At 42.2% G+C, this 23,062-nt stretch overlaps 1 protein-coding gene across 3 annotated transcripts in view; it reads left to right on the plus strand.

Moving 5' to 3' along the window:
• Positions 1–23,062, plus strand: part of VSTM4 (V-set and transmembrane domain containing 4) — a 78,126-nt gene that overhangs the window by 22,355 nt on the left and 32,709 nt on the right. For 2 of the 3 annotated variants that reach the window (XM_037497895.2, XM_037497897.2), the window contains exons 3-6: positions 3,540–3,608; positions 11,814–11,921; positions 15,665–15,709; positions 19,666–19,699. In XM_037497895.2, the coding sequence (XP_037353792.1) occupies positions 3,540–3,608; positions 11,814–11,921; positions 15,665–15,709; positions 19,666–19,699 (256 nt within the window). The remainder of the gene's footprint in view (positions 1–3,539; positions 3,609–11,813; positions 11,922–15,664; positions 15,710–19,665; positions 19,700–23,062) is intronic. The other variant, XM_037497896.2, reaches the window with a different exon arrangement.

A 23,062-nucleotide genomic window follows, 5' to 3' on the forward strand; every position in this document is an offset into this window, starting at 1 on the left:
AGACCTTCCCAAGCGGGCACACACTTCCCACCCCTCACATTAGCTCTTTGTTGGGAGGCTAGTCTCAGAGCACATGGCATGAGAGGGGGTGCCTTGAACAGGGCCGTGACCATATTCCCCTCACCCAGACGGGGCGGTGTGTCATCTCTACCCCTTCCTGGTGGGGTGATGGAGACAGGGGTGATTGGAGGTGGTCAGTAGAGGGTGATGGGAGTGAAGGCAGGGTTAGGCAGTGTTAATCTTCTTCCCCACCTGGGAGAGCCCAGCTAAGAGGAGTAGGGCTCCCACCCACCATCGTTACCCTGCTAGACAGCCCCTTGGTTAAAAGGCTGATGAATGCCTGGGAATCCCTAATCTCTGAGTGATTAGACTCGAACTGCCCTCAGGCATAGGTAGTTGTCAGACAGTAAGGACTGAGCTCCGCTGAGCTGATGCTTAGAAAGAACTGTGGGTATGAAAAGCTACTTGTTCCCTAATTGACTGAGAGTTCAGCTGGATCATAAAGTGAGGCAAACACAATTGAGCATATTGAATCTTGTTTTATTTTATTTTTATCATTATGAAATTTCTGTTTTAATTGAGGTAACATTGGTTAAGAACACTGTATAGGTTCAAACTTCCTCAAATGTTTGTTGCCACACCTCACTTCCCATCAAAGTACTAACAACCTTCGATCACAGTCCCTCAGACCCCTCCATTCTCTACTCCTGTTCCCCTTCCCCCTCTGGTAAACTTAGTTCTGCTGTCAGAATGCAAGGGTTTGCTTTGGTTTTGTTTTGTCTGTTCCTTTGCTTTGTTTCTTTATATTCCACATATGAGTGAAATCATGCAGTATTTGCCATTATAGTTTTGATTTGCATTTCCCTGATTACAAGTGATGCTGAACATTTTTTCATATGCCTGTACCTCACACCATGCACAAAAACCAACTCAAAATGGATTAAAGAACTAGACATAAGACCTGAAACCATAAAATATACAGAAAGAAATATAGGTGAAACACTACACGACATACACCTCAGCAACATCTTTAAAGACTAATCATCCAAAGCAGTGATAGTGAAGGCAAAGATAAATAGCTGGGACTACATCAAATTAAAGAGCTTCTGTACAGCAAAGGAGACAGTAACCAAAACAAAGAGACACCCCACTGACTGGGAGAAGATTTTTGCAAATAGCACCAATGATTAAAGGACTGATCACAAAAATCTACAAAGAGCTGAAGAGACTCAACCAAAACAAAGTAAATAATCCAGTCAAAAAATGGGCAGAAGAGCTAAAAAAGGAACTTCTCCAAAGAGGAAATGCAAATGGCCAACATATATCTTTTTGAATTAGTGTTTTCATATTCTTTGACTAGATGTGGAATTGCTAGATCATATAGTAGATCAATTTTTAGTTTTTTTTTTTCTTTTTTTAAAGACTTATTTATTCATGCGTACAAGAACCAGGGCACAGGCCAGATGCATGGGAGGGTGAGAGGATCCACCAGAGACAGAGCAGGGAACAGAACAGGCAGACTGAATGAAATACATTGCTGAGGGGAGCAGCGGGCGAGACAGGAGAGGTCTGCTGTGCCATGTGGGATTGTTGCAGGCAGGCCAGGATCCAAGGGGCGCTGCAGAGGCTGCCGACAGCCTCACAGCACTGTGGCCAACTGCTTGCACCACCAGGGGAGGCCGCAATTTTTAGTTTTTTGAGGAAACTCCACATTGTTTTCCATAGAGATTGGATCAATTATTATTCCCTCTAAGAGTTTATATAGCATTTTCTCTACATCTTACCAACACTTGTTTCTGATCTTCTTGATAAAGGTCATTCTCGCAGATGGAGATGATATCTCATTCCACCATCCTCTACTCCCTCCTCATTGTGGCTTTGATTTATATTTCCCTTATAATAATAAATAATTTAGAAGACAAGCAGAACTTTTTGGCAATTTTTATAGTGAGATGAAAATGAGAAGGACTGGGGATCCTGAGGTAAGGGAAAACCATGTAGGACAGACTATATAAAAAAGTGAAACCCAGCCTCTGACCAGGCTTAGGTGATCATCCCCAATCCCCCTGCTCTAATTTCCTACCAGAAAATAAAATTTTATCTAGTATTTCCATGATTTTTCATATATGACATGTGACATTAAATAACAAAATGATCAGGCATACCAAGAGATAAGATCAAAAGCAAAAACATATAATAGAAACAAGCCTATGAGTGATGCAGATATGAACATTATCAGGCATGTACAGTCAAATAATATGATTAATATAGTCAAGAAATTAGATAACTAGCTGGAAAAATTAGAGAGCTGGCATAAATAGAAAAGAATTAGACAGTCTATAAACTGGAAAGCATAATAAATGAAACGAAATAGTTGATAGATGAGTTTAACAACAGTTCAGACACAGATGAATAAAAGATTAGTGATCTCAAGGTAGGGATAAGGTAGGTCAATAGAAAATATCCAGTGCTGGCTTAGAGAAACAAAAAAAAAAAAGGGCAAATTCAAAATTGAAATCCATGGCACTAATAATACAGAAATTTGTGGGAGGGGAAGTAAGTAAGCTCAAATTTGCCATATCCCTTGCCTCTCATGTTGATTCAATCTCTATTTCAACCACCTTTCTTTTTTTTTCTTTTTCAGGCCCTAGAATCTCTTTTCTAGAGCTCTTCAATGTGGCAGCCATTAACCATGTGTAGTTACTTACATTTAAATTAATAATTTAAATAAGAAATAAAATTACAAATTCAGTTTCTCAGTCCTGTGTGGACATTTCATTTGCTCAGTAGCCATAAGCAAGCCAGGGACTGCAGCATGCCTATGTTCTAGACATAGAACATTCCTGTCATTTCAGAAAGTTCTGTTGGACAATGATCTCATTCCCTCTTTTTAGATTTTTGCCCATGATGACATTACCCTTATACTTAGGACCTTTCTGTGGTTCTAGATCCCTTAGTGTGATATTCAGTGATCTATATAGTGTAGCTTAATTCTGTTTTTTTTGCCTGTTGAAAGCAGGCCCAGTAAATTCAGTTTTCAACCATGGACTGAAAGAAGACAAAATAATCTGCAAATCAGATGACTGTCACTCTGTGTGACTATCTTGCATGGAGAATGGAGAGGTAGTGGATGGTCTGTATATAGGGATGTCCGGGAACATGCCCTACATTTTAGAAAGATGTTCACTCAAATGTTTTGATTCTTGGAATTCCCATTGGGGTTCTCTTTATTTTGAAAGTATTTGAGGGCAAGTGGGTCTTCTATTGAACTGACTTCTAATTTGCCATTTATTACTATTGTCATCGGCTTAACATAATGTTATTGCTTTAGTGTACCCACCACCAAAACACGTCATCTACCAGTAGTATTTATTGAATTTTAAACATAGATAACTTAATTCCCTTCTCTGGTCTCTCAGGTATCTCAGTTGCTAGGCTTGAGCCGTGCATTGCCCTGATATTTGAGTTGTAACAATTAAGTATGGTTTTGCAACTGTGAAAACTGCTTCATGCTTTGTCATTTCTTTTTTGTCTTACAGTGATTTCCCTCAAAAGTTCTGAAGATTCATCCTTTGAGAAAAAGAAAGAGACCTGGGCAGTTTTTGATGGTAAAGCTTGCATATTTATGTATTATAAGATGTGCCCTCACTTTTAGATAACAGGAAAGGAATAGAACAGCAAGACAAGGCCCTACCATCTTAGTTTTGCTGCAATGTCAATTTGTTTCCTTTCTCTAAAGTTACTCAAGAGTAAGATGGGACTCTCCTGTCATATCAGCATATGAGTTTTGAAAGAGTAATAGTGGAAGCTCCCATTTGCATAATTTGGGGTTGTTTGTTTTGTTTTGCTGCGGAATTCCTACTTCTACATCCTTGTGGATAATCATGACTTGCTAGGTCTTAGGTGCTGTCCTAAACACTTTACATATGTTAACCCACTTGATCATCAAATAATACAAAATTGAAAAGCACAACCACCATGACTAATTCTATCTTTGGCTTCTTAAGGAGTTTGGGGTTCTGCAAATAGTTTGCAAACCCTAAGCAAGTGATTTTCAACCCATGTGAGAATCACCTGGAGAACTTTAAAAGCACTGATCTCTAGAGATTCCCAGATGATCCCAGCATTGATCCCAGATTCCCAGATGATCCTAGCCTAGAGAGCAGAGGTCCCTAAAGCTGGTCCCAGACCAGAAGCAGCAGCTGATGAGAACCTGGTACAAATGTACCTTTTTTTTTGGTCCTACTGTTGCTTATGGAATCAGAAACTCTGGGGGTGGTTCCCAGTTTTAATTAGACCTTGAGTGATTCTGATGTACCCTCAGACTTAAGCCTTAAAGCAGTGCTTCTCAACAGGAGGCAGTTTTGCCCCTCCAGGGGGCATTTGCCGATGTTTCACTCTGTTTTTGGTAGCTACAACTAGCATTTTGTTGCTGCCGACGCCCTTTGGATGGAAGCCAAGGTTGGTGGTAACATGCTATAATGAACTGGTCAGCCCCCCACAACAAAGAATTAAATGACCCCCCCAAATGTTAAGAGTGCTGAGGTTGAGATGAGATGCATTGTCTTAAAGTCGGGTACGTTTACAAAAATTTATTATCACAAAGTAGTGGGGGATTATGGCCATAACAGTGAAAAACTACTGCTTGAGTTCTCAGGCAGAGCCTTTGATCAGTGAAAAGATGAAAAATGTTAAAAGGTGATGAGGAAAGTATGAAGGAATATGTCTTGGGAAGGCATGCATTTACTGATGCTGACTGATCTTTCCAGAAGGGTCTGAGGAGATGAGTACCTTGGGGCTTCAACATTACCTTTTGTTAACGCAAAGGCTAAGGAAGGAGGGCTTACTAGGGGAGAGCACTTGGATTCAAACCTTTTCTAATAACTAGTTAAAAGCAGTGGATTTGTTTAACACACAACAAAGGGGCACCCAGGGACCCCAAGCTAGCAAGGATGCACAGTCTGAAGAGATTCTGCCATCTGTCACATAAAGACAAAGGAAGCAGACGCTTAGTGTGATAGATCTTAAATAGAATTAGAGTGTATAAGGAGGAGAGAGAAGAGAGGGTATTCTTAATAAGTGTTCTCCAGTATCCTCCCCCCTTCTCAAATTACCCATCCCCTCATGGGCAAATGCCCAACCAAACAGGGTCTACCTAAAGTGGTGCCACTGAGGCTCGAAAGCTTGTCACAAGTCTAAGGTGCCTTCTAGAAGGAAACAGTGAGAAAGGAGCAAGGCAATTCTGGGACAAAAGGAGTAAACAAAAGTATAAATCAACATAATGGCTGACATTATCACCGTCAAGGACAGCCTTCCCCTGTGTCTCTCACCCACTAGTCACCTTCAAGTGTCCCTACATGTCTCTCCTGCATGTGTCTCCTCCAAGTCCCCTCTCAGCAGTAAGTTCCAAGGTACAAGTCAAAGCCGGAGAAGCAAGAGCCCCCAGCTCACCTGCCTTCAGTGTCACAGAGCTTCACCTTGCCACTCCACTGGTCCCCAAACTCCCGGCAGCTGCTTATGAGTGGGGGTGGGGAACACAGTACCTTCCCTAACAGATTGAATCATTTTCTCTCTTTCTAGAAAAATGTAACCATATTTGTGAACATCATGTGCTAGCCATAAGGTGTTACATGTGTAGACCACTAGGATTTATTTTGTTGTAGTTTTATATATTTTGCTTTTCAGATCGTACTTGATTCCAACAAAGCTTCTTTGCATTCTCTGCCTTTTCCTTTATCCAATGACCACTTTCTAGCACAATAATTCCAAATCCCCTCTCTCAGCCCTTCATTCAGGGAATTCCTGCCATTAGCAAAGAGAAGCAAGTAACTTGACTCCTCCTGGTAGACTGAAGTAGAACTACATTTACCCCAAGTTTCTGGAGCCTGCATGTGAACTCCCTGCTGTGAGGTGGTGGGAGTGTGGAGACAGGCAGTCCTGGGGCCCTTAAGTTAGGTCACTGGCAGCTCTAACAATGGGGACCCTACTTATCCCAAAGATGCACAATGATCTCCTGGGGGCTTTGCTAGTAGCCCGTACCCTGGGCTCCCCCTGACAATCTGACATCTAGGAAAGCATCAAAGAATTGGCACTTTATTAGCACCGGAGGTGTTTTCGATGTATGTGGCCTGAGGACTGTATTTTGAAATATCGCAGTACACATAAACAAGATGCAGTACGTTGAAGGATTGTAGAATTTAGCCCTTGCAAGCCTTGCAGCATTGTGAGTGTCTCTAAGACACTTTATGTAACATATGATGATTCACATGTAGCCATAGACTGTCCGGATTACTGTCCATCTAATGCTACACAAAATCCATAGCTAACATGCTTTCTCTTCTCAACACAGAGAAAGCAGAATGGGAATTCTCTCTGTATAATGCAGTTTCCAGTATCTTTCCTTCTAATTTCAGCAGCAGCATCCATGTGTTTCATTTTGTTAACCCAGACCAAGTGTTGGTGAGGTCAGGGGTGCAGTTGAAATTCCCTGGCGCCTGATCCCAGGCCTTTGCCCTTTTGTTCTTGGATGGGAGAGCCTCAGTCAGGCTTGCGATGGATACCCATCCTCCTGGGGCTTGGCCCTGCTCAGCTACGTGCCTGTCGAACAAAAAAAGACATTGTCAGGCCTCTCTGTGAGATGCTGGATTGAGTTAAAATCCCTCCGGGCTATTGCTCAGGTATTTTGCCCTGAGAAAGATGGTATTGCAGGCTAGATAAAAAAAAATTGAGGAAGTGTAAGTTTTCCTCCACAGAACTGAGGTCTCCTTAGCATCTGCATTTGCCCTGGAAGTCTACAGGATGACACTGACCTTCTTGATTAACTAGTCCCAGGACAGTAGGGTTCCTTCTTTGTGCTGAGGAATGCTGGGGTCACTGGGTTTCAAAGCAGCACTGAATATCCCAGCCAGCTTCAGGGTTGCCCGGCAACAGGTGCCTTCTGCCTTTTGTTGGGGCCACACTGGCTTGGCTTTCTGGGAGGGAGCTGGCACAAACATTGGCACCCTGTCGCAGCCTCCCTGCTGCATGCATATCACTGCAGCCTGCCGGCCCTGGCCCCACCATCTGCTTCAGGGAGGCCTGGGCTGGGGGCAACAGGGAGACATTTTCTGCATGGTGATGCATCTGTGTCTAAAATTAATATTGGTGCTTTGGAAGTCCAATGACAAGAGACAAAACTGCACACGGATTCAAGGAATATGACAAGGTTTTTTAGAATTACTAAGAGTACATAGGTATATGTGTTTAAAAGCTAATTGTTGATTTGGTTAATTGCAGATGCTTTGTTAAATTTGGATCTGAAGTCTTGGATTTAGCCTCCAGACAGCATTGTTTAGCCTGCTGAGTTTTAAATCCTTTGAGCCAACACTTGCAGTTAGAGAGGGGTTTACCTGAAAGTCACAGGAGAGCTGTGGCAGCCCTGGGCTGCCTCTTGGCCTGAGAATGGCTACCTGGACCCGAGGGCAGCTATCTCTATGGGGCAGGGCACGTCTTTCTCTAGCTTGTCTAGTGCACCAGTGACCCCGGAGTCTTAGGATTTGGTGATCCTGATCCTGGCTGAAATGGCACAGGGTTTAACCTCTGTTTGCAGGGAAAGACAGGGGAGCTGGTTTTCATGTTTTGAGTAGATACAGCAGGGAAGTGGTCTTCATTGCAGTCAAAAGAATGCTTGAAGGAGAAAATTTTGGATCCTGGTTGCTGCCCAATCCTGGCAATCCCCAGTGCTCTTTCTGAGCTTTGGAAGTTCCCGTAGCCTCAAGAACACAACAGAGGGCAAGCACAGCTTATCCTGTGCCTGTGGGACTTGCATGTGTGCGGCTGGGGCCTGCTGGCTGGTGTCCACAGCCTGGAGGGTCTGTGTGCTTGGTGGAGTAGCTGAGCCTTCCAGACTGGCCAGATGTTTTATGATTCTGTAACCACAGCTGCCTGTGGAGAGCCCCTCTGTGCCATGTTGAGGAGGCTGTGATCTGCAGCTGCACCGTGGGCCTCTTGAAGTCCCTTACCTCCTGCCAAGAGCAGAACCTGCCACAGATGTCTGCAGTGCGCTTCTGTAGGATGCTCGTGGGGCAACCTCACTGCAGCCTTGACCCTCCTTGGTTCCTGTAGTCCCGAAACCAAGGAAAAAATTCTGATGAAGAGGTGAGCCATGCTGTCTCTCTGCTGCAGTGGCACAGAAATGCCAGTAAGAGGTCTTCTCTCCACCCCAGGAAAGAACCTGAAACTAATTTGTCATTGCCTTTTGGTTTGGTCTATGTACCCACTTCTCCAGGACTCCTGTGAGGCAAATGTTGAGTCCACCTGCCCCATGTCGCTCTTCCTGGCTACGTAACCCATTGTTCACACTTCTTGTGCCAGAAAGAGCTCTGAACTGGACATTTGCTCTTTGTGGCCCATCCTGTGCCTGGTCATGAATCCTGTCCGGTGACCTCTGTTATTCCCCTCAGTTTCATGTTGTCTAAATGGAGGCTCAAGTCCCCCTTTAACTCTCCACACTTGTAGGGTTTGCTGCTGTATTAATCTAAAAGCCCACACATCCAAGCCCCTGCTGTTTATACAGAAAAGCAGCTTTGATTTTGGTAATAGGAGAGCTTTATCTATTTCATCTCAGCCTCCTCAGTTACCACTGAATACCTCAGTCTCTGAAATCTGGCTCTGCCTCATCATCCCACTGAATTGGTTTTCCCCCAGGACTTTCCCAGGAGCTTCCTGGTGGGAAACCACAATGGGTGTTTTTCAGTGGCACTTGATGCTATTCATTCTGACAATACTCTCTTGGCTTCTGGAACTCTGATGTCAGTGTTCTGCTTGTGTGACTGGCTGCTGGCTCTCTATATGAGAGACTCTTCCTCGTTCCCACCTATGTGCCCTCTCTCTTAAGTATTAGAGCAGGTCCTCCCTTCTCCTGAAACTTTGTCATACTTTGCTTTCCACCATTTTTATTTTAGGTTCAGGCTTTTTAGTTGCCAGAATGGAAGCCCACTCCAACTAATTTATGCAGAAATGCTGACGGAACCTAACACTACAGGAGTCGTTCCTGGACTCCAGGCACAGAGACTGCCCTGGGTCTCTCTGGGCCATTGTCCAGGGAGGGAGAGTCTGATTCCCTCTCTCTCTCTCCTTCCTTCTCATTGACCATGGCCTTACATGCTTCTCCAGGCTTGCCATGGAAGCCGGCCACCTAGCTGCCTGCTTTTTTAGGTGAAGCACTTGAATAACTGCTTCTCTGGGTTCCCCAGGGCTTTACAGAGGTGCATTCCTGTTGACTTGGCCCTTCTACTTCAAGGAACTTAACCTTAAGAACATAAGTGAGAGATGCATTAAGGTTTAAGCTTATGAATACTCATCATAGAATCATCTATCATAGGAAAAATTAGAAACACTTGAAGTAGCCTGCGAGATATTAAGTCACATATTAATATGATAAACTCTTGTCATATTTTTGAGACAACTCAGAATTATTTTTGAAGAGTTTAATGAGAAAATGAGATTACATGATAAGCAATATAGGAAACTATATGTTTGTAATTTAAATATATATATATGCAGATACATCAAAAAGTACTAAGTGTTAACAGTAGTTATCTCAGGGTGATGGAAGATTGATGACTTTTTTTTCTATTTTATATTCTTTCTATACTTTTATTCTCTATTTTTTTTTTGTTTTCTGTGTTATTTTAAATGTACCCCAGCACAGAGTTCCAGTCCTCTGGGGATCCCCTCTGGATCTCCCCCAGCTGGGTTGGGTCCCCCTCCTGTATGTTCCTAGTCCTGGGTACATGTTCCAGTTGCTGTCGGTACCATGCAGCCCTCTTATTTCTTGATGAGAAGACTTGTATTTCTTGTACCTAGGAGAGTGCTGAGTATGGCTGCTGATAAATGCCTGTTGACTGAAAAAAAAAAATAATTAAGTCAGTGGAGAAACATTTTTGCCAAGTTCAAACATTTGCTAACTTTAAACATCTGCAGCATTTTGCTGCAATTAAGGTTAAAATAATGCTTTTGGCTTCCCTTTCACTTTTTGAGTAGTTTTGGCATTTAATCAATCAGTTTGGTAATAAAGTTGATCATTGGAATTTAAGAAATGGATGTATATGATTATGGCTTAATGTTTGTATCTCCCCAAATCACATGTTGGATTCCTAACCACTGATGGTATTAGGAGGTAGGGGACTTTGGGAGGTGATTAAGTCACGGGGGCAGGATTAGTGTCCTTATAAAAGAAGCTAGCATGCTCCCTCTTTTCCTTCAGCCCTCTCCCTCCACTCCACCCTTCTCCATGTGAGGATACCAAGAAAAGGCATCTTCAAACTCAGAAGAGAGCCCTTACCATACATCACATCTCTCAGAGATCTTGTAATTTTGGACTTTTCCAACTCTGCCACTGAGAAATCAATGTATTTTTTAATTTAAGCTATCCAGTTGATGGTATTTTTGTTATAGCAGCCTGAATTAATACATATATGAACATGGTTTAATTAAAAAAATTGCTTGAGTTAATTGTAACCTAACATGTATTCCTAAGAAATAATACAGAGAGAGTCCTTGTACCAGTTTGTAACCTTTACTCAATTTCTCTCAATGTTAGCATCTTGCAAAACTATAAAGCAGTATCTCAACCAGGATATGGATACTGACACAGCCAAGATATGTAACATTCCCTTCCCTGTAAGCATCCCTTATAGCCAAACCCATTTTCCTCCCCTATCACACTCTCTCCTTACCCTGTGGCAACTACTAACCAGTTCTCCATGTCTATGCTTTTGTTATTTGAAGAATGTTCAATAAATGTTCAAAGGCTATATAGCACTTTGGGATTTTTTTTTTTAACTCAGCATAACTCTGTAAATTTATCCACATTGTTTCATGTAGTTTGTTTTCTTTTTACCACTGAGTAGTATTCCATGCACTCACTGAAGGACACCTGGACCATTTCGTTTTTGGCCATTACATATAAAGCTGCTATCACCTTGTATGTACAGGCTTTTGTGTGAACTTAAATTTTCATTCTTCTGGGACAAATGCCTCAGGGTTGAATGGCAGTTACAGGTGTACCTTTAAGAAACTGCAAACTTTTCTAGAGTAGCTCTGTTGTTTTGCATTCTCACCAGCAATGTCTGAGTGACCAGGTTTATCTACATCCTTGCCAGCATTTATTATTGTCACTGTTTTTATTTCAGCTACCTTGCAAAGAGTTTGTGATATCTCACTGTGACAAAACCTGTTTTTCTCATTAGTTAAGGAAGTTGGACATCTGATGTGCTTATTTGCCATTTGTATATTCTCTTTGGAGAAATGTCTCTATGTTTCTGCCCATTTTCTGATAGGAGTTTTTTTTTTTTCCTGTTCAGTTTTGAGAGCTTTTTATATTCTCAAAATTAATATATTGGGTATGTGCTTTGCAAATATTTTCTCCCAGTTTGTAGCTTGTCTTTATATGCTTTTAATATGGGTATTTTTTTCTTTTATATTTTCTTTTTTTTTTAAATTAATCTATTTTTTCTTACAATGTTTGCTTTCTTTTCTCAGGTGTGGCTATTTATAGAACAAAAAACTTTTTAATTTTCATGAAATCAAGCTTATCAAGTTGTCCTTACTAAATGGCACTTTTGGGGTCAAGACTAAAATTCTGCTTAATCCTGAATCCCACAGATTTTACCCTATTATTTTCCTAGAAATACTCCAGTTTATGTTTTACATTTACATATGTGGTTCCTTTTGAGTAGACTTTTTTTTTAAATGTATGCTGTGTATTTTATTTGGTGCATCTCCTCTGCTGTGGCCCATCCACCAGTAACCTCTGTGTCCTCACTTTCCAGATCTCTATATGTATGCTGTGCTTGTCTGCTGTGTGGGGATTCTCAGTGTCCTCCTCTTCACCCTGACTATCATCTGGCAGTCTGTGTTTAGCAAGAGGAAATCCAGAGGTAAGAGGATGGATAAGGTCATGTCTGGGATGGGAGCGCAACCAAACCACAGACAGGCGGAAGGCGCTGGGTAAAATATCACCTTGGTAGACAAATGCATCATAGTCAGGGATTACTTACTGCCATCTATTACTTTTATTGTTATTAATACTATTATTATTTATTGTGACTGGTGATCAAAGTGAATGAAAAGATGTATCTCCCTGAGATTTTGCTAAAATCAACTGTGAGCACTGCTGACATCTTTTAAAATCTCCCTTTCCATGTATCTCTTCCTTCCTTGGTTTCTGAAGGCCCTAACCTCATTCTACTTGAAGGGACTATAGGGTCAGATGAACCTCAGTTTGATTCTGGCTCTGCCACTGACACTGAGTTTTTAGACAAGTACTTAACTGAATCTTGCTTTCCTCATTTGTGAGACTGAGTCCTGTGAGTGTTCATAATCTAATTACAATGCCCTTGCTGAGCCTGGCAGGCAGGTGGGTTTTAAAAAATCTCCCCCTCCCTTCGTTTCCTGTCCAGTCTGAGTGTTGACTTTCTTCTGTCTCCTTCCTTGTCAGTGTCCCTGTTCCGGGGACTCTCTCCTCGGCCCCTCTTCGATTTGCTTGTACATTCCTAGGACTGCAGTTCTCAGGACTCTTGCCTCCCAGTGTTCTCTCGCAGTCCCCACTCTCAACAAGCCTCGAGTCCCCATTTCTACCAGCTCCTGTCCAATTTCTCTGAGATTCTGTCCCTGTGGACCCTTTCAGAATTTCCAAGATTGATGAGGACGCTGTGACCTCAGAGATAACCTGGGTAAGAACTGGCCTCTGGAATTAGACTAGTAGTTCAAATGGTAGGTGACCCTTCAATTACCAGCTGGTGACTTATCCACTTGCCTTGCTGTCTCCATCTCAATAATGGGGGAAAATTTGTACACTAGATTTGGGGGTCATGATTAAGGGGGCACTCAGACTGAGAAACGGAGCAGTGTTTCCAGAGGTGACTCTCCCCAGGTCCCAGGAAGGGTAAAGGAAACCAGAAGATAGACCCACCCAGGAACAGCTTCCCCCAAGAGCTGTTTCTACCCTAGACAAGGGGAGGAGACTTCCTGGTAAGAGCTGCAGCTGTGTCACCAACAGGAGTAAGATGACAGACTCAGGCACTGCCAGTCCCTGAGGTGACCGGGAGAGAGCCAGGAACATACATTTCTCAGTCCTTTCCTCTCACCCCAGATGTTCTGCTGCTGTCTCCATTTGGCTCCCCAACCGGAAACCCCAGGGGTGTGCATAGAACTCAGCCTGAGGGAGCCTGAACTGAGGGAGAAAGGTGAACCAGGAACTGGAGGGTTGGAGACACCCAGCACGCAGCCCCTGGCACCCAGAGACAGAGAGGGCTATAACCAGTGTGCCCCCACCACTTGTGACCTTCATGTATGGCTCTGTGCTGGACTTCCTAAGTTCATGCTACATGCATGTAACATGTGCTCACGCACCTCATCTACAGCACCCGAGACTTACTTCTGTTTCAAACCCATGACTACTTTTATGAGCTCGTGGCTCATGTCACAAATGAGCAAATGCATTTGCCTCCCTTTAAGGGGATAGTGTGTAAGGCAGGGGTGTGCATCTGACTCATTCTCCTTGGAATTTAACTCATGACAGCTGCTCAACAAATGGTGGACAAATGGGCCTGTTTCCCAGCTGCTGTGCTTCCAACTGTTGGAGTTTAGAAGCAAAATTAGGCTGGTTCCAGGCCTGTTTTGCTCTGAAGATATTGCTGCCTAGACTCAGGGGATGAGGGAGAGGCCTGCCTTGAGGTGCAGGCCCATTAGGCCGTAGGCAGGGCTGAGGAAATGGAGCAGAGTGGTTAGGTCAGAAAACATCCTTCTCCCCTAAGGCCAAGAAGGGCAGATTGGACACAAGCTCCAGGTCTCACATAGAGCCCCTAAGAACATGGACCCCAGCTGCTCTTGTCCCCCTGGAGTGGATTCCAGACAGTCATATGTGCACCTGTGCAGAGAGTCCCTACTGAGCTGTCCAGAGCACTTGCTACAGGACAGACCCCTCCCGGCCTCCCTGTGTTCTCATGGAATCCTGTCCACCCATCCCACGTAACAGCCGGTATTGCTCGCATTTTATAGAGAACCCAGATGAGGAACTTGAGAAGTTTTCCAATGAAACAAGAAAACACTCCCAATGAAACAGGGAGTGGCAGAGCTCGAGCCCCAGCCCCATGTGAAACCTGGCATGTTTCTAGCCAAGAAAATCTTAGCCATCTTGGTGCTGACCTTGCCAAGTAATTTTCCTTTACCCTTCCATGGCGGTTGTTGCTGCGGTCCTTCCCAAGCTGCAATTCATGATATCTGTACCTCCTCAGGAGCTTGACTTTGGCCTGGTTGTAACTGCCACCAGCAGGCTGGCATTCTCTAGCCCTGGCAAAGTGGATCCTGCCTCATGTAGCCTTGGGAGCCAGGTACCTCCCAGCAACAGCATGGGACCAAGGATAGGCCTCAGTATGGGGGGCCTTGTATCACTCTTACCTTGGTGTTACTCTAAGAGCCTTAAAACAGCACTGACAGAACCTTCAGTACGTCTGGGGAGACCGGAGACTGCATTTCTGGTGAGACCCCAGCTGTTGCCTGGACTGCTGGTCTGAGGGCACACTTCGAATAGCAAGACAAAGAGCCAGTTCTCAAGTCTCTCCTATTCAGCACCTCTCTTTTACATTAAGTATTTCGAAAGGATCTCCTTACTATCTTGAAATGAAACTCATAGATAGGACATGCTACCTATACCCACAGAAGTCATTTTAATGGTCTAACTATAATATTAGGAGAAATAAATAGAAAGTGATTCTTAACAGTAAGACAAAATTAAGAGTTGCACCTTTTGAATAAATTTGAATTTCAGGAAGACAATATTCCTTTCTAGTTGAAAGGACTTGAAATATGGACAGACATAGGTACATATCTATGTTTGTATTTGAAATAAAGGCTAAGAATCTATGTGTATATATGAAGACTCAGTGTGTGTGAGACTGGTGCAAGTATAGACTGACATAGATGTGCCTTAAAATCCAGGAGTGGCCCTGCTCATAATGATGGGATTTCTGAAATCCCAACTATTGGTAAAGTATCAAATCATTGCCAGGTTTTCCCATTCTTTAAACACTCGTGCATTAAGATGGAACAAATATTCCTTGTGTTTATATATAAATGAGCTTAGGTCCCAGGCTCTGATGAATAGTTTGTCCCCCTACATGAATATCAGAAGGGTTATTCTAAGTCATGAGGGACAAATCATTATTTGTGGACCACCTTACATATTGTTGGATGTCCTGCCTGTCTGCTTTCTGCCTACCAATTATCAGGTATTGTCCCCAAGCGGTGTAATAATCAGAAACATCCCAGGGAGCTCTAAATTGCCCCCAGTGTGTGGGACTATCTCCTCTGACAAGCATGGCCTTTGAGCAGATTTTCCCCAGATCTGATGCTCTGTGCATTGCATTGGAGGAAACAAGCCCTGCAGGAACTCTGGGGACAGACCCAGGGGAGGGAGACATGAAGCACATGGGACACTGTCTGTATTTGGGTGTGCTTCTGCCCTAGTCCTCTCTCTGGATGTAAGCCATTTTATTAGGTCCCAGATTCATAGCCAAGGAAATTGGGGCATGCAGAATAGAATACAGGTGAATTGCTCAAATATTGCACAGGATCCCAAATCTACCCCCTCCAGTTCCAAATCCTGTGCCTTTCTCTGCAGGACCACAACTGAAGCCATCCTTGGAGAGCCCTGTCACCACTGCAGGTGGGTTTGGGAAGGTTCAGTTGTCTTTATGGTGCCCAGAAAGGCAGCTCCTGGCTTAGAACAGTGACATTCCAGAAAATCCAGGTAAATTTTCAATGAGGAGTCCCGTGTTTCCATTGAGGCCTGGGTCACAGGACCCTTCCCAACTCATTTTTGCAATGAAATTTGATTGTTTAATAACAAAAATAACTTGGTGGAATAGAAGAGATCTGATCAATATGGTCTTGTTTTAGATTGGTTAAGGCCCTTTCCTGTAACTTAAGAGTGTCCTTTCTTGTTGTTGAGTTGAGCTTTTATCCAGAAAATATACATTGGTAATCCCAAAATGTTTCAGGATCTATTGCTACATAATAAACCACCAAACATAGTGGCTGCAGATAGCTTTTATTTGCTCCTGATTCTGAGTTGGCTCAACTGGCATGTCTGCTGGCAGTGTCACCTAGTGTCTCTGTGCAGCCTCATTGTAGTGAAGTGGATGTAGAGAGCCAGGGTGGCAGCTCTCTTGACCTGGAACCCACCTCTGACAGGCATGGGGCAGCAGGACTGGGGGACATTGCTTTCTCTACCTCTGGTCTCCCCAAGGAAGGTAGCTAGACCCCTGCATTGGCTTCCAATGAATGCCTAGAATGAACGCTGGCACAGTTGTCGTGCTGCCATATTCCTTAGGTGACAGCAGTTGCTAAGGGCAGCTGAGATGGAAAGGGGAGAGTCACTTGATGGGAGAGTGGTAGGAATCTGTGATCATCTTTAAATACCATACAAGGGAAATTTGATTGTTGTCTTTTCCCACTTCCAGACCCAATAGGAAGAAAAAGGGGTTCTTTGCTCAAGGATGAGTAAGGGACACACCTCAATCATTCCAGATGGCTAGGGCATAGTTAGTTGTGACTGCTGTGATCCCGAGGACTGGTGGTGCTAGAGGAGTCATTGGGCAAATACTAGTTCCTAAGGAGCAGGGATGGAAAGGAGCTGGGGAGAGGACAGGCCCCAACGGTGCTAGAGTAAGAGCAGGGTAGGACACATCCCCTTCTAGCAGGCTGGGCCCCTGCCCAGTTTTGTCCCCTTCACATGTGTTAGTCTGATGGGGCTGCCATAGAAAAGTACCTAAGTTGGGGGCCTTAAGCAATAGAAATGTATTTCTCATTGTTCTGGAGGCTCAAAGTCCAAAATCAGCTGCCGGCAGTGCTGTTCTTCTAAGGTCCCTCTCTGTGGCTGTTAGGGAGCTCACTTTTCCTTGTGTCTTCACGTGGTCTTTCTTTGTGTGTCTGTGTTCTGCTCTCTCTTCTTATAAGGACGCCAACCAAGTTGGATTAGAGCCCACTCTACTGACCTCATTGTAACTTAATCTTTAACTCCCCTATCTCCAAATTCAGTATGTTTTGAGGTACTAGGGGTACAGGGGTCCAACAGATGAATTTTGGAAGGGTACAGCTCAGCGCAGAACATGAGCTGTGTGACCTTGGGCAAAGTTGTTACCCTCTCTGTGCTTCAGTGTTCTCCACTGTAAAAGAGGTATAATGACAAAGTCATTCAAAAAAATTAAATTGGAATACACATTTGGGTTTTCAAGCATTCTTGCTTGCTTAACCCCTAAAATAATTCCAAAAACTATTTATTGTTTTTTGTTGGCAGCTAAATTTCTTTATCATAAGTGTAAATTTTTGCAGAGGATGTAATTTCTAGAGCATCACAAATATTGACAGCTTAAAATGAAATGGTTATATGTCTCTTTTACACTTAAATGTCATGGATTTAACAACCACTTCTTTTGGCTTAAAAAGACTACATAAGAGGAAAAAAGACTCATGAACCAACTTTAATTGCTAGAAATTTTATATTATTTCCTTTTCCCCTTGAACTTTTTCTTTAATCCACTTTCCTCACAACGAAAGCCCCTTATTGATCATCCTATTATACGTCTCTGTCAAATAAGTGTGTATAAAAATTTAATTAAGAATTTTACTTCCTTATTCCATAAGTCTCTAGGTGTTAAAATACCCTTGTTCTAAATTGAATTATCACTATTTCCCAGTTAGTAAGATTTGGAAGATTGTGACAAATAATCAAAACCACATAAATATATTATAAATTTAGATAAATAATTAATAATCATAAGAAGTAAAATTTATTGGAAATGTATTTTTATTGAAATGGATTTTTAGTTTTACTTCATATACCTTTATATGTATTTGCTTAGTAATAGTATTCAATATAAAAAGAGGTGGGGATAGTTGAAGGTTTCTTATACCACTCAATATTTTAAACTACTTTTGAGATATATTTCAAAAGCCATGTAATAATATATCATCAAAAATAATTTTTAATATTCTACCAACTGACAACTGGATTAGGTCATTATTCAATTCTTGTTGAAATGAAATATTGAAATACTTTCCCCTTATGAAATGTTTAGTTACCCAGTCACTTGTTGTTTGCTTTCTCAACACCGGCACCAATAGTTCAAATCATTCCTTGTTTGGGCCACACTGGTTTTACCCTCAGAACATGTCTTAGTACAAATCAGGATGAGTGAGGGGTGTGCCTTGATTTTATGAAATAGAAAGAGTGAGGTGAAAGGGGAGGCAGGGAAAGGAATAGAGATGCAGGCACATGCCAGGGCGGTGAATTCGTAGGAGAGAATACAACAGAAAGTGAGGGTCTAGGAACTTATTTCCTTAAAACTATTCTGAAGTGTGCAAGGGTATGCAAACCCCAGACTAAAGATAATGGATCTATATAATAAAATTATATTAATGTCAGGAACATAGGAGGTCTTTGATAAATACTAACTGTGGTGATTATTGTTGTTGTACTTAAAAACTACCCAGCACATACTAGGTGCTTAGCAAATAGAATAGAGGGTTTAGGTACTAATATAGAGAGTTGGGCCAGATAAACCCACAGAGCCTCCTCTAAAGCTAAGCTTGTCATACTCGTCTGGAACCTTCATTGGTCACCCACATAACAGATCACTCCAAATGTAGTAGCTAAAAACAATAGCTATTTTATTTGCTCACAATTCTGCAGGTCAACATTTGGGATTGGGCTCAGCTAGGACCACTTATGCAGCTGAAGTCCACTGGTGGATCAGCTGGGGCAATTTCTATCTCTCCATGTGGTGTCATCTTCTATGGACTGGCCAGGCTTCTTCACATGGTAGCAGAGACGGTCCCTGCAGCAAGAGACAGAGAAAACCCCACAGAACATTGTATGCCTTTACTTGTAACACACTGGTTAATGTTTCAGTGGCCAAAGCATTTCCTGTAGCCAAACCCAAAGTCAGTGTGGGAGGGGATTACATAAGGAGTTGGTGGATGCAGGGAGTGTGACTTACTGGGATCATGATCCAACCCAAACCCCAGGGGCCTGTGGCTGTTTTAGCTTTATTTCTATTTGGGCTGGACTGAACTAAGAGTCTTAGGTTGGGTACTTACTGGGATAAGTGCCTAGATAACCTTATTTTCCTCTGTAGCTAAAATCATTTGTTCATTCTCAAGATCTGCTATGGAGAGTGTCTTCCTCTAACTCTTTCCTATAGGTTTCTTCTTAGTCCTGGGAGAGCATTAATGAGAAAATGAAAACCCTTTTAGCAGAGAGGAGCTTCTAATGTAGACATGTGGGTACACTTTGACCCAGGAAGGCTTTCTCATGACTAAGGTGGAGCTCAGAAGTTAGGGGATTCTATTAATCCTAGGGCCCTTCCTGTTAAAACTCAATTCAAGCTGACTTGACCAAAAATCAATGTGTGAGGTTACAAGACCAGAAATTTGGGGTATATGACTTCATGCCCATCTTGATCCAAGAGTGAATCACCTGTAAGTCTTTGTGGAAACCCTGAGAAGTTAATTTCCAATCTCTGGGAAATACATAGCTGCTTAAATTTCCTAGTAATTCTGAAGTACACATACCTAACGAAGCTTTTATTTACCATCTTCTACTTCTTCTTCCTTTCACAGTGAGACATTATTTGGTGAAATGTCCTCAGAACAGGTAAGAATATTTTCTTCCTTTTTTTCAAATGAAACTCTTTACTATTTTTTTTAATAATAAATTTTATTTTTATATTCCCCATACAATTGCAACCCCCCCATTTTGACCCCAATCCCTCCCCTCCCACTCCCCACCCCCAAAAAGTGTCTCTGGTTCATAGTTTTTTGTTGATTTTGATTTTCACTTTCTTATAGTTATTCATTTTCCTGGTCCCTTATTTAAGTTTTCTAGATTCCTGCTATGAGTGAGACCATCCGGTATTTTTCTTTTTCTTTTTGGCTTATTTCGCTGAGCATGATCCCTTCCAGCGCCATCCATGTTGCTGCAAATTGCATGTGTTTATCTTTTTTGAATGCTGAGTAATATTCCATGGTGTATATGTACCACATCTTCTTGATCCAGTCATCTATTTTGGGGCATTTGGGCTGTTTCCAAAGCTTAGCTATTGTAAACAGTGCTGCTATAAACATAGGGGTGCAGGTGTTCTTTGGAATGGATGTTTCTGTGTCCTTTGGGTAAATACCTAGGAGTGGAATTGCTGGATCATATGGAAGCTCTATGTTTAGTAGGTCCAGAAATCTCCACACAGCTCTCCATAGTGGTTGGACCAGTTTGCACTCCCACCAGCAGTGCAGGAGAGAAACTCTTTACTATTTTACTTTATTTTGATGTTACCAAGAAATGGGTTTAATCTGTGTCTTTACCTAAAGGTCTGCATTTTAGTCCACAAATTGGCCTGAGAATGTGTGTTCTACATGGATTTGCATGTTTTCAGATTCCCTATGCTAGCTATTACCCCCAGAGGGTTCAGAGGACCTGTAGCTCATACTGACCCGACGTGCATGCTGGAGGAGGCTCGGCACCTGCTCCTGGAGAGTTGCTCCCTCTGTTGAGCATGGGGCTGGCAGCTGAAATGAGCTATTTCAATGCCCTTGGCCACAACATGTCTAATTCCCTTCCTCAATGCCTGCTTGTCCTAGGGCCCACTCATGCAGAACATGCCTGTTAGTGATACATGTGCTAAGATGCTACACTTTCAGCTAGTGGGACATTTCTCACAGGTGACACAATAGCTGTAGGAGATGTTGCAAGCACATTGTGTTTAAAAATTTGAGATCTGTCTCCCCACTCTTTCCTACTAAGCACAACTATTAAGTCCTGGAAAAAACATGAGACAACCAAAGACAGGTTCTGGAAAGTAGTGAAAAGAAAATTATGAAAGGTAATGAAGAAAAAAAATGCCTTAAAAGCAACCATAAAGAAATAATGCATTGCTTGAAGAGAACACACATTTGAATGATAGTGCATTGTTCACCTGAATATCTGGAGGGCAGAAAGAAGTGGCACAATTTTCAATACTGAAAGAAAAGAATTGTCAACTACAAATTCTACATCCAGTAAAACTAACCTTTAGGAATAAAGGGTAAATAAGGGCATTCTCAGATAAAAGACATTGAGAGAATCTGTCAGGCCTAGCTTATATTTTTTATTATTTTTTTTATTTATACAGGAACTGGGGTACAGGCCAGATGCGCGGGAGGGTGAGAGGATTCACCAGAGACAGAACGGGAAACAGAACAGGCAGACTGACGAAATACACTGCTCAGGGGAGCAGCAGGCATGACAGGAGAGGTCTGCCGCGCCATGTGGGACTCTCGCCAGCTGGCCAGGATTGAACTGGCGCTGCAGAGGCTATTGACAGCTTCACAGGTGGTGCTCAACTGCCTGCGCTACCAGGGGAGGCCCAGGCCTATCTTAAAAGAATGATTAAAAGAAATTCTTGAAATAGGAGGAGAAAGTCAGTACATTATGTAGAAAGAAGAAACAATGGAAAGAATAGAAATATGGGCATGTAAGTTAGACTATTTTTCCCCTAATGTGCTTAAAAAATAACATTTGATGATTGAAACAAAAGTATGAAACCATCCGATACTTAAGAAGAGTATTATGATATTTGGAAGTAGGGAAGATGAAGTGATCAAAGTAGAAGTGAGGCCTCTACCTGTTATTCAAAGTGATGGAATGTTGGGACCAGGAGCTTCTGGTAAGTCACATTGTGTGTATTGCAATGCACAATGACTGGAAAATACACTAAAAACCACTATAGAAACATAAAGGTAAAACCCTAAAATATGTCTAATTAACATAAAGAAGGAGAGGAATGAGAAAAACAGGAAATAGAAAAAAATAAAATGACAGATTTATTTTCCAACATACCATTTATTTTAAATGTAAATGTTTAAATACATTAGTCAAATGGCAGAGATTGACAGTGTGTATATATATATATGTGTGTATATATTTATATATATAAATATAATATGACCCAACTATGTACTCTTCCAAGATACTTACTTCAAACACAATGACATAGGTAGGTTGAAATAAATAAATGGAAAAATAGATAACAAAAAATAACAATAACAAAACAACTAGGTGTGAGTATACTAATATGTGGTAAAATAGACTTCAGAATAAAGAAATTTACTAGAGACAATGAAATGCAATAAATAATAATAAAAGAATCGATCCACCAGGACGGCAATGGCCCTAAATGTGGGGATGTCAAACACCAGAGCTACTATATAAAAAGCAAACACAGAAAGAACTGAAGAAGAAAAGAATAAATCCACAATTACAGTGGGCAATTTCAACATCCCTTATAGTACCTGAAAGACATACTAGACAGAAAATTAGCATGGATATCGAAGATTCTAACAACACAATTAACTAACAGGACCACATTGACACATAACAAATGCTCCTACCACTAACAGCAGGACAAAAGTATTTTCCGTCTTCAGTGGAACATTCACCATAAGGTATAGTCTATCTTAGACCATACCCTGGGCTAGAAGATCAACCTCAACAAATTTGAAACAATTAAAATCATTCAAAAATGTGTCCTCTGATTACAATGAAACCAAACACAAAATCAAAACCAAACAACAGCAGGAAAATCTCTAACATGTGAAAATTAAACAACACATTTAAAAATAATCCGTGGGTCAAAGAGTAAGGGAAATAAAAAAATGTGGGTTGCAGCTAAAGCCGTGTTGATAGGGATAGTTGTAATGTTAAGTGCTTACTTTATTTTATTTTTATTTTTTTTTATAGAGGCATGTTTATTTATTTATTTGTTTGTTTGTTTATACAAGCACTGGGTACAGTCAGAAGCGCGGGAGGGTGAGAGAATTCACCAGAGCCAGAGCGGGGAGCAGAGCAGGCAGAAGGACCGAAGTACACTGCTGAGGGGAGCAGCGGGCGGCAGGAGAGGTCTGCGCGCCATGTGGGACCCTCCTCCGGTGGCCGGGGAGCAGCCGGGGATCGAACCGGCGCCCCAGAGGCTGAGGGTAGCTTCGC

The sequence above is a fragment of the Talpa occidentalis genome, unplaced genomic scaffold, assembly GCF_014898055.3.
Source record: "Talpa occidentalis isolate TD23 unplaced genomic scaffold, MPIMG_talOcc4v2.1 talOcc4.8, whole genome shotgun sequence".
NCBI lineage: Eukaryota > Metazoa > Chordata > Mammalia > Eulipotyphla > Talpidae > Talpa > Talpa occidentalis.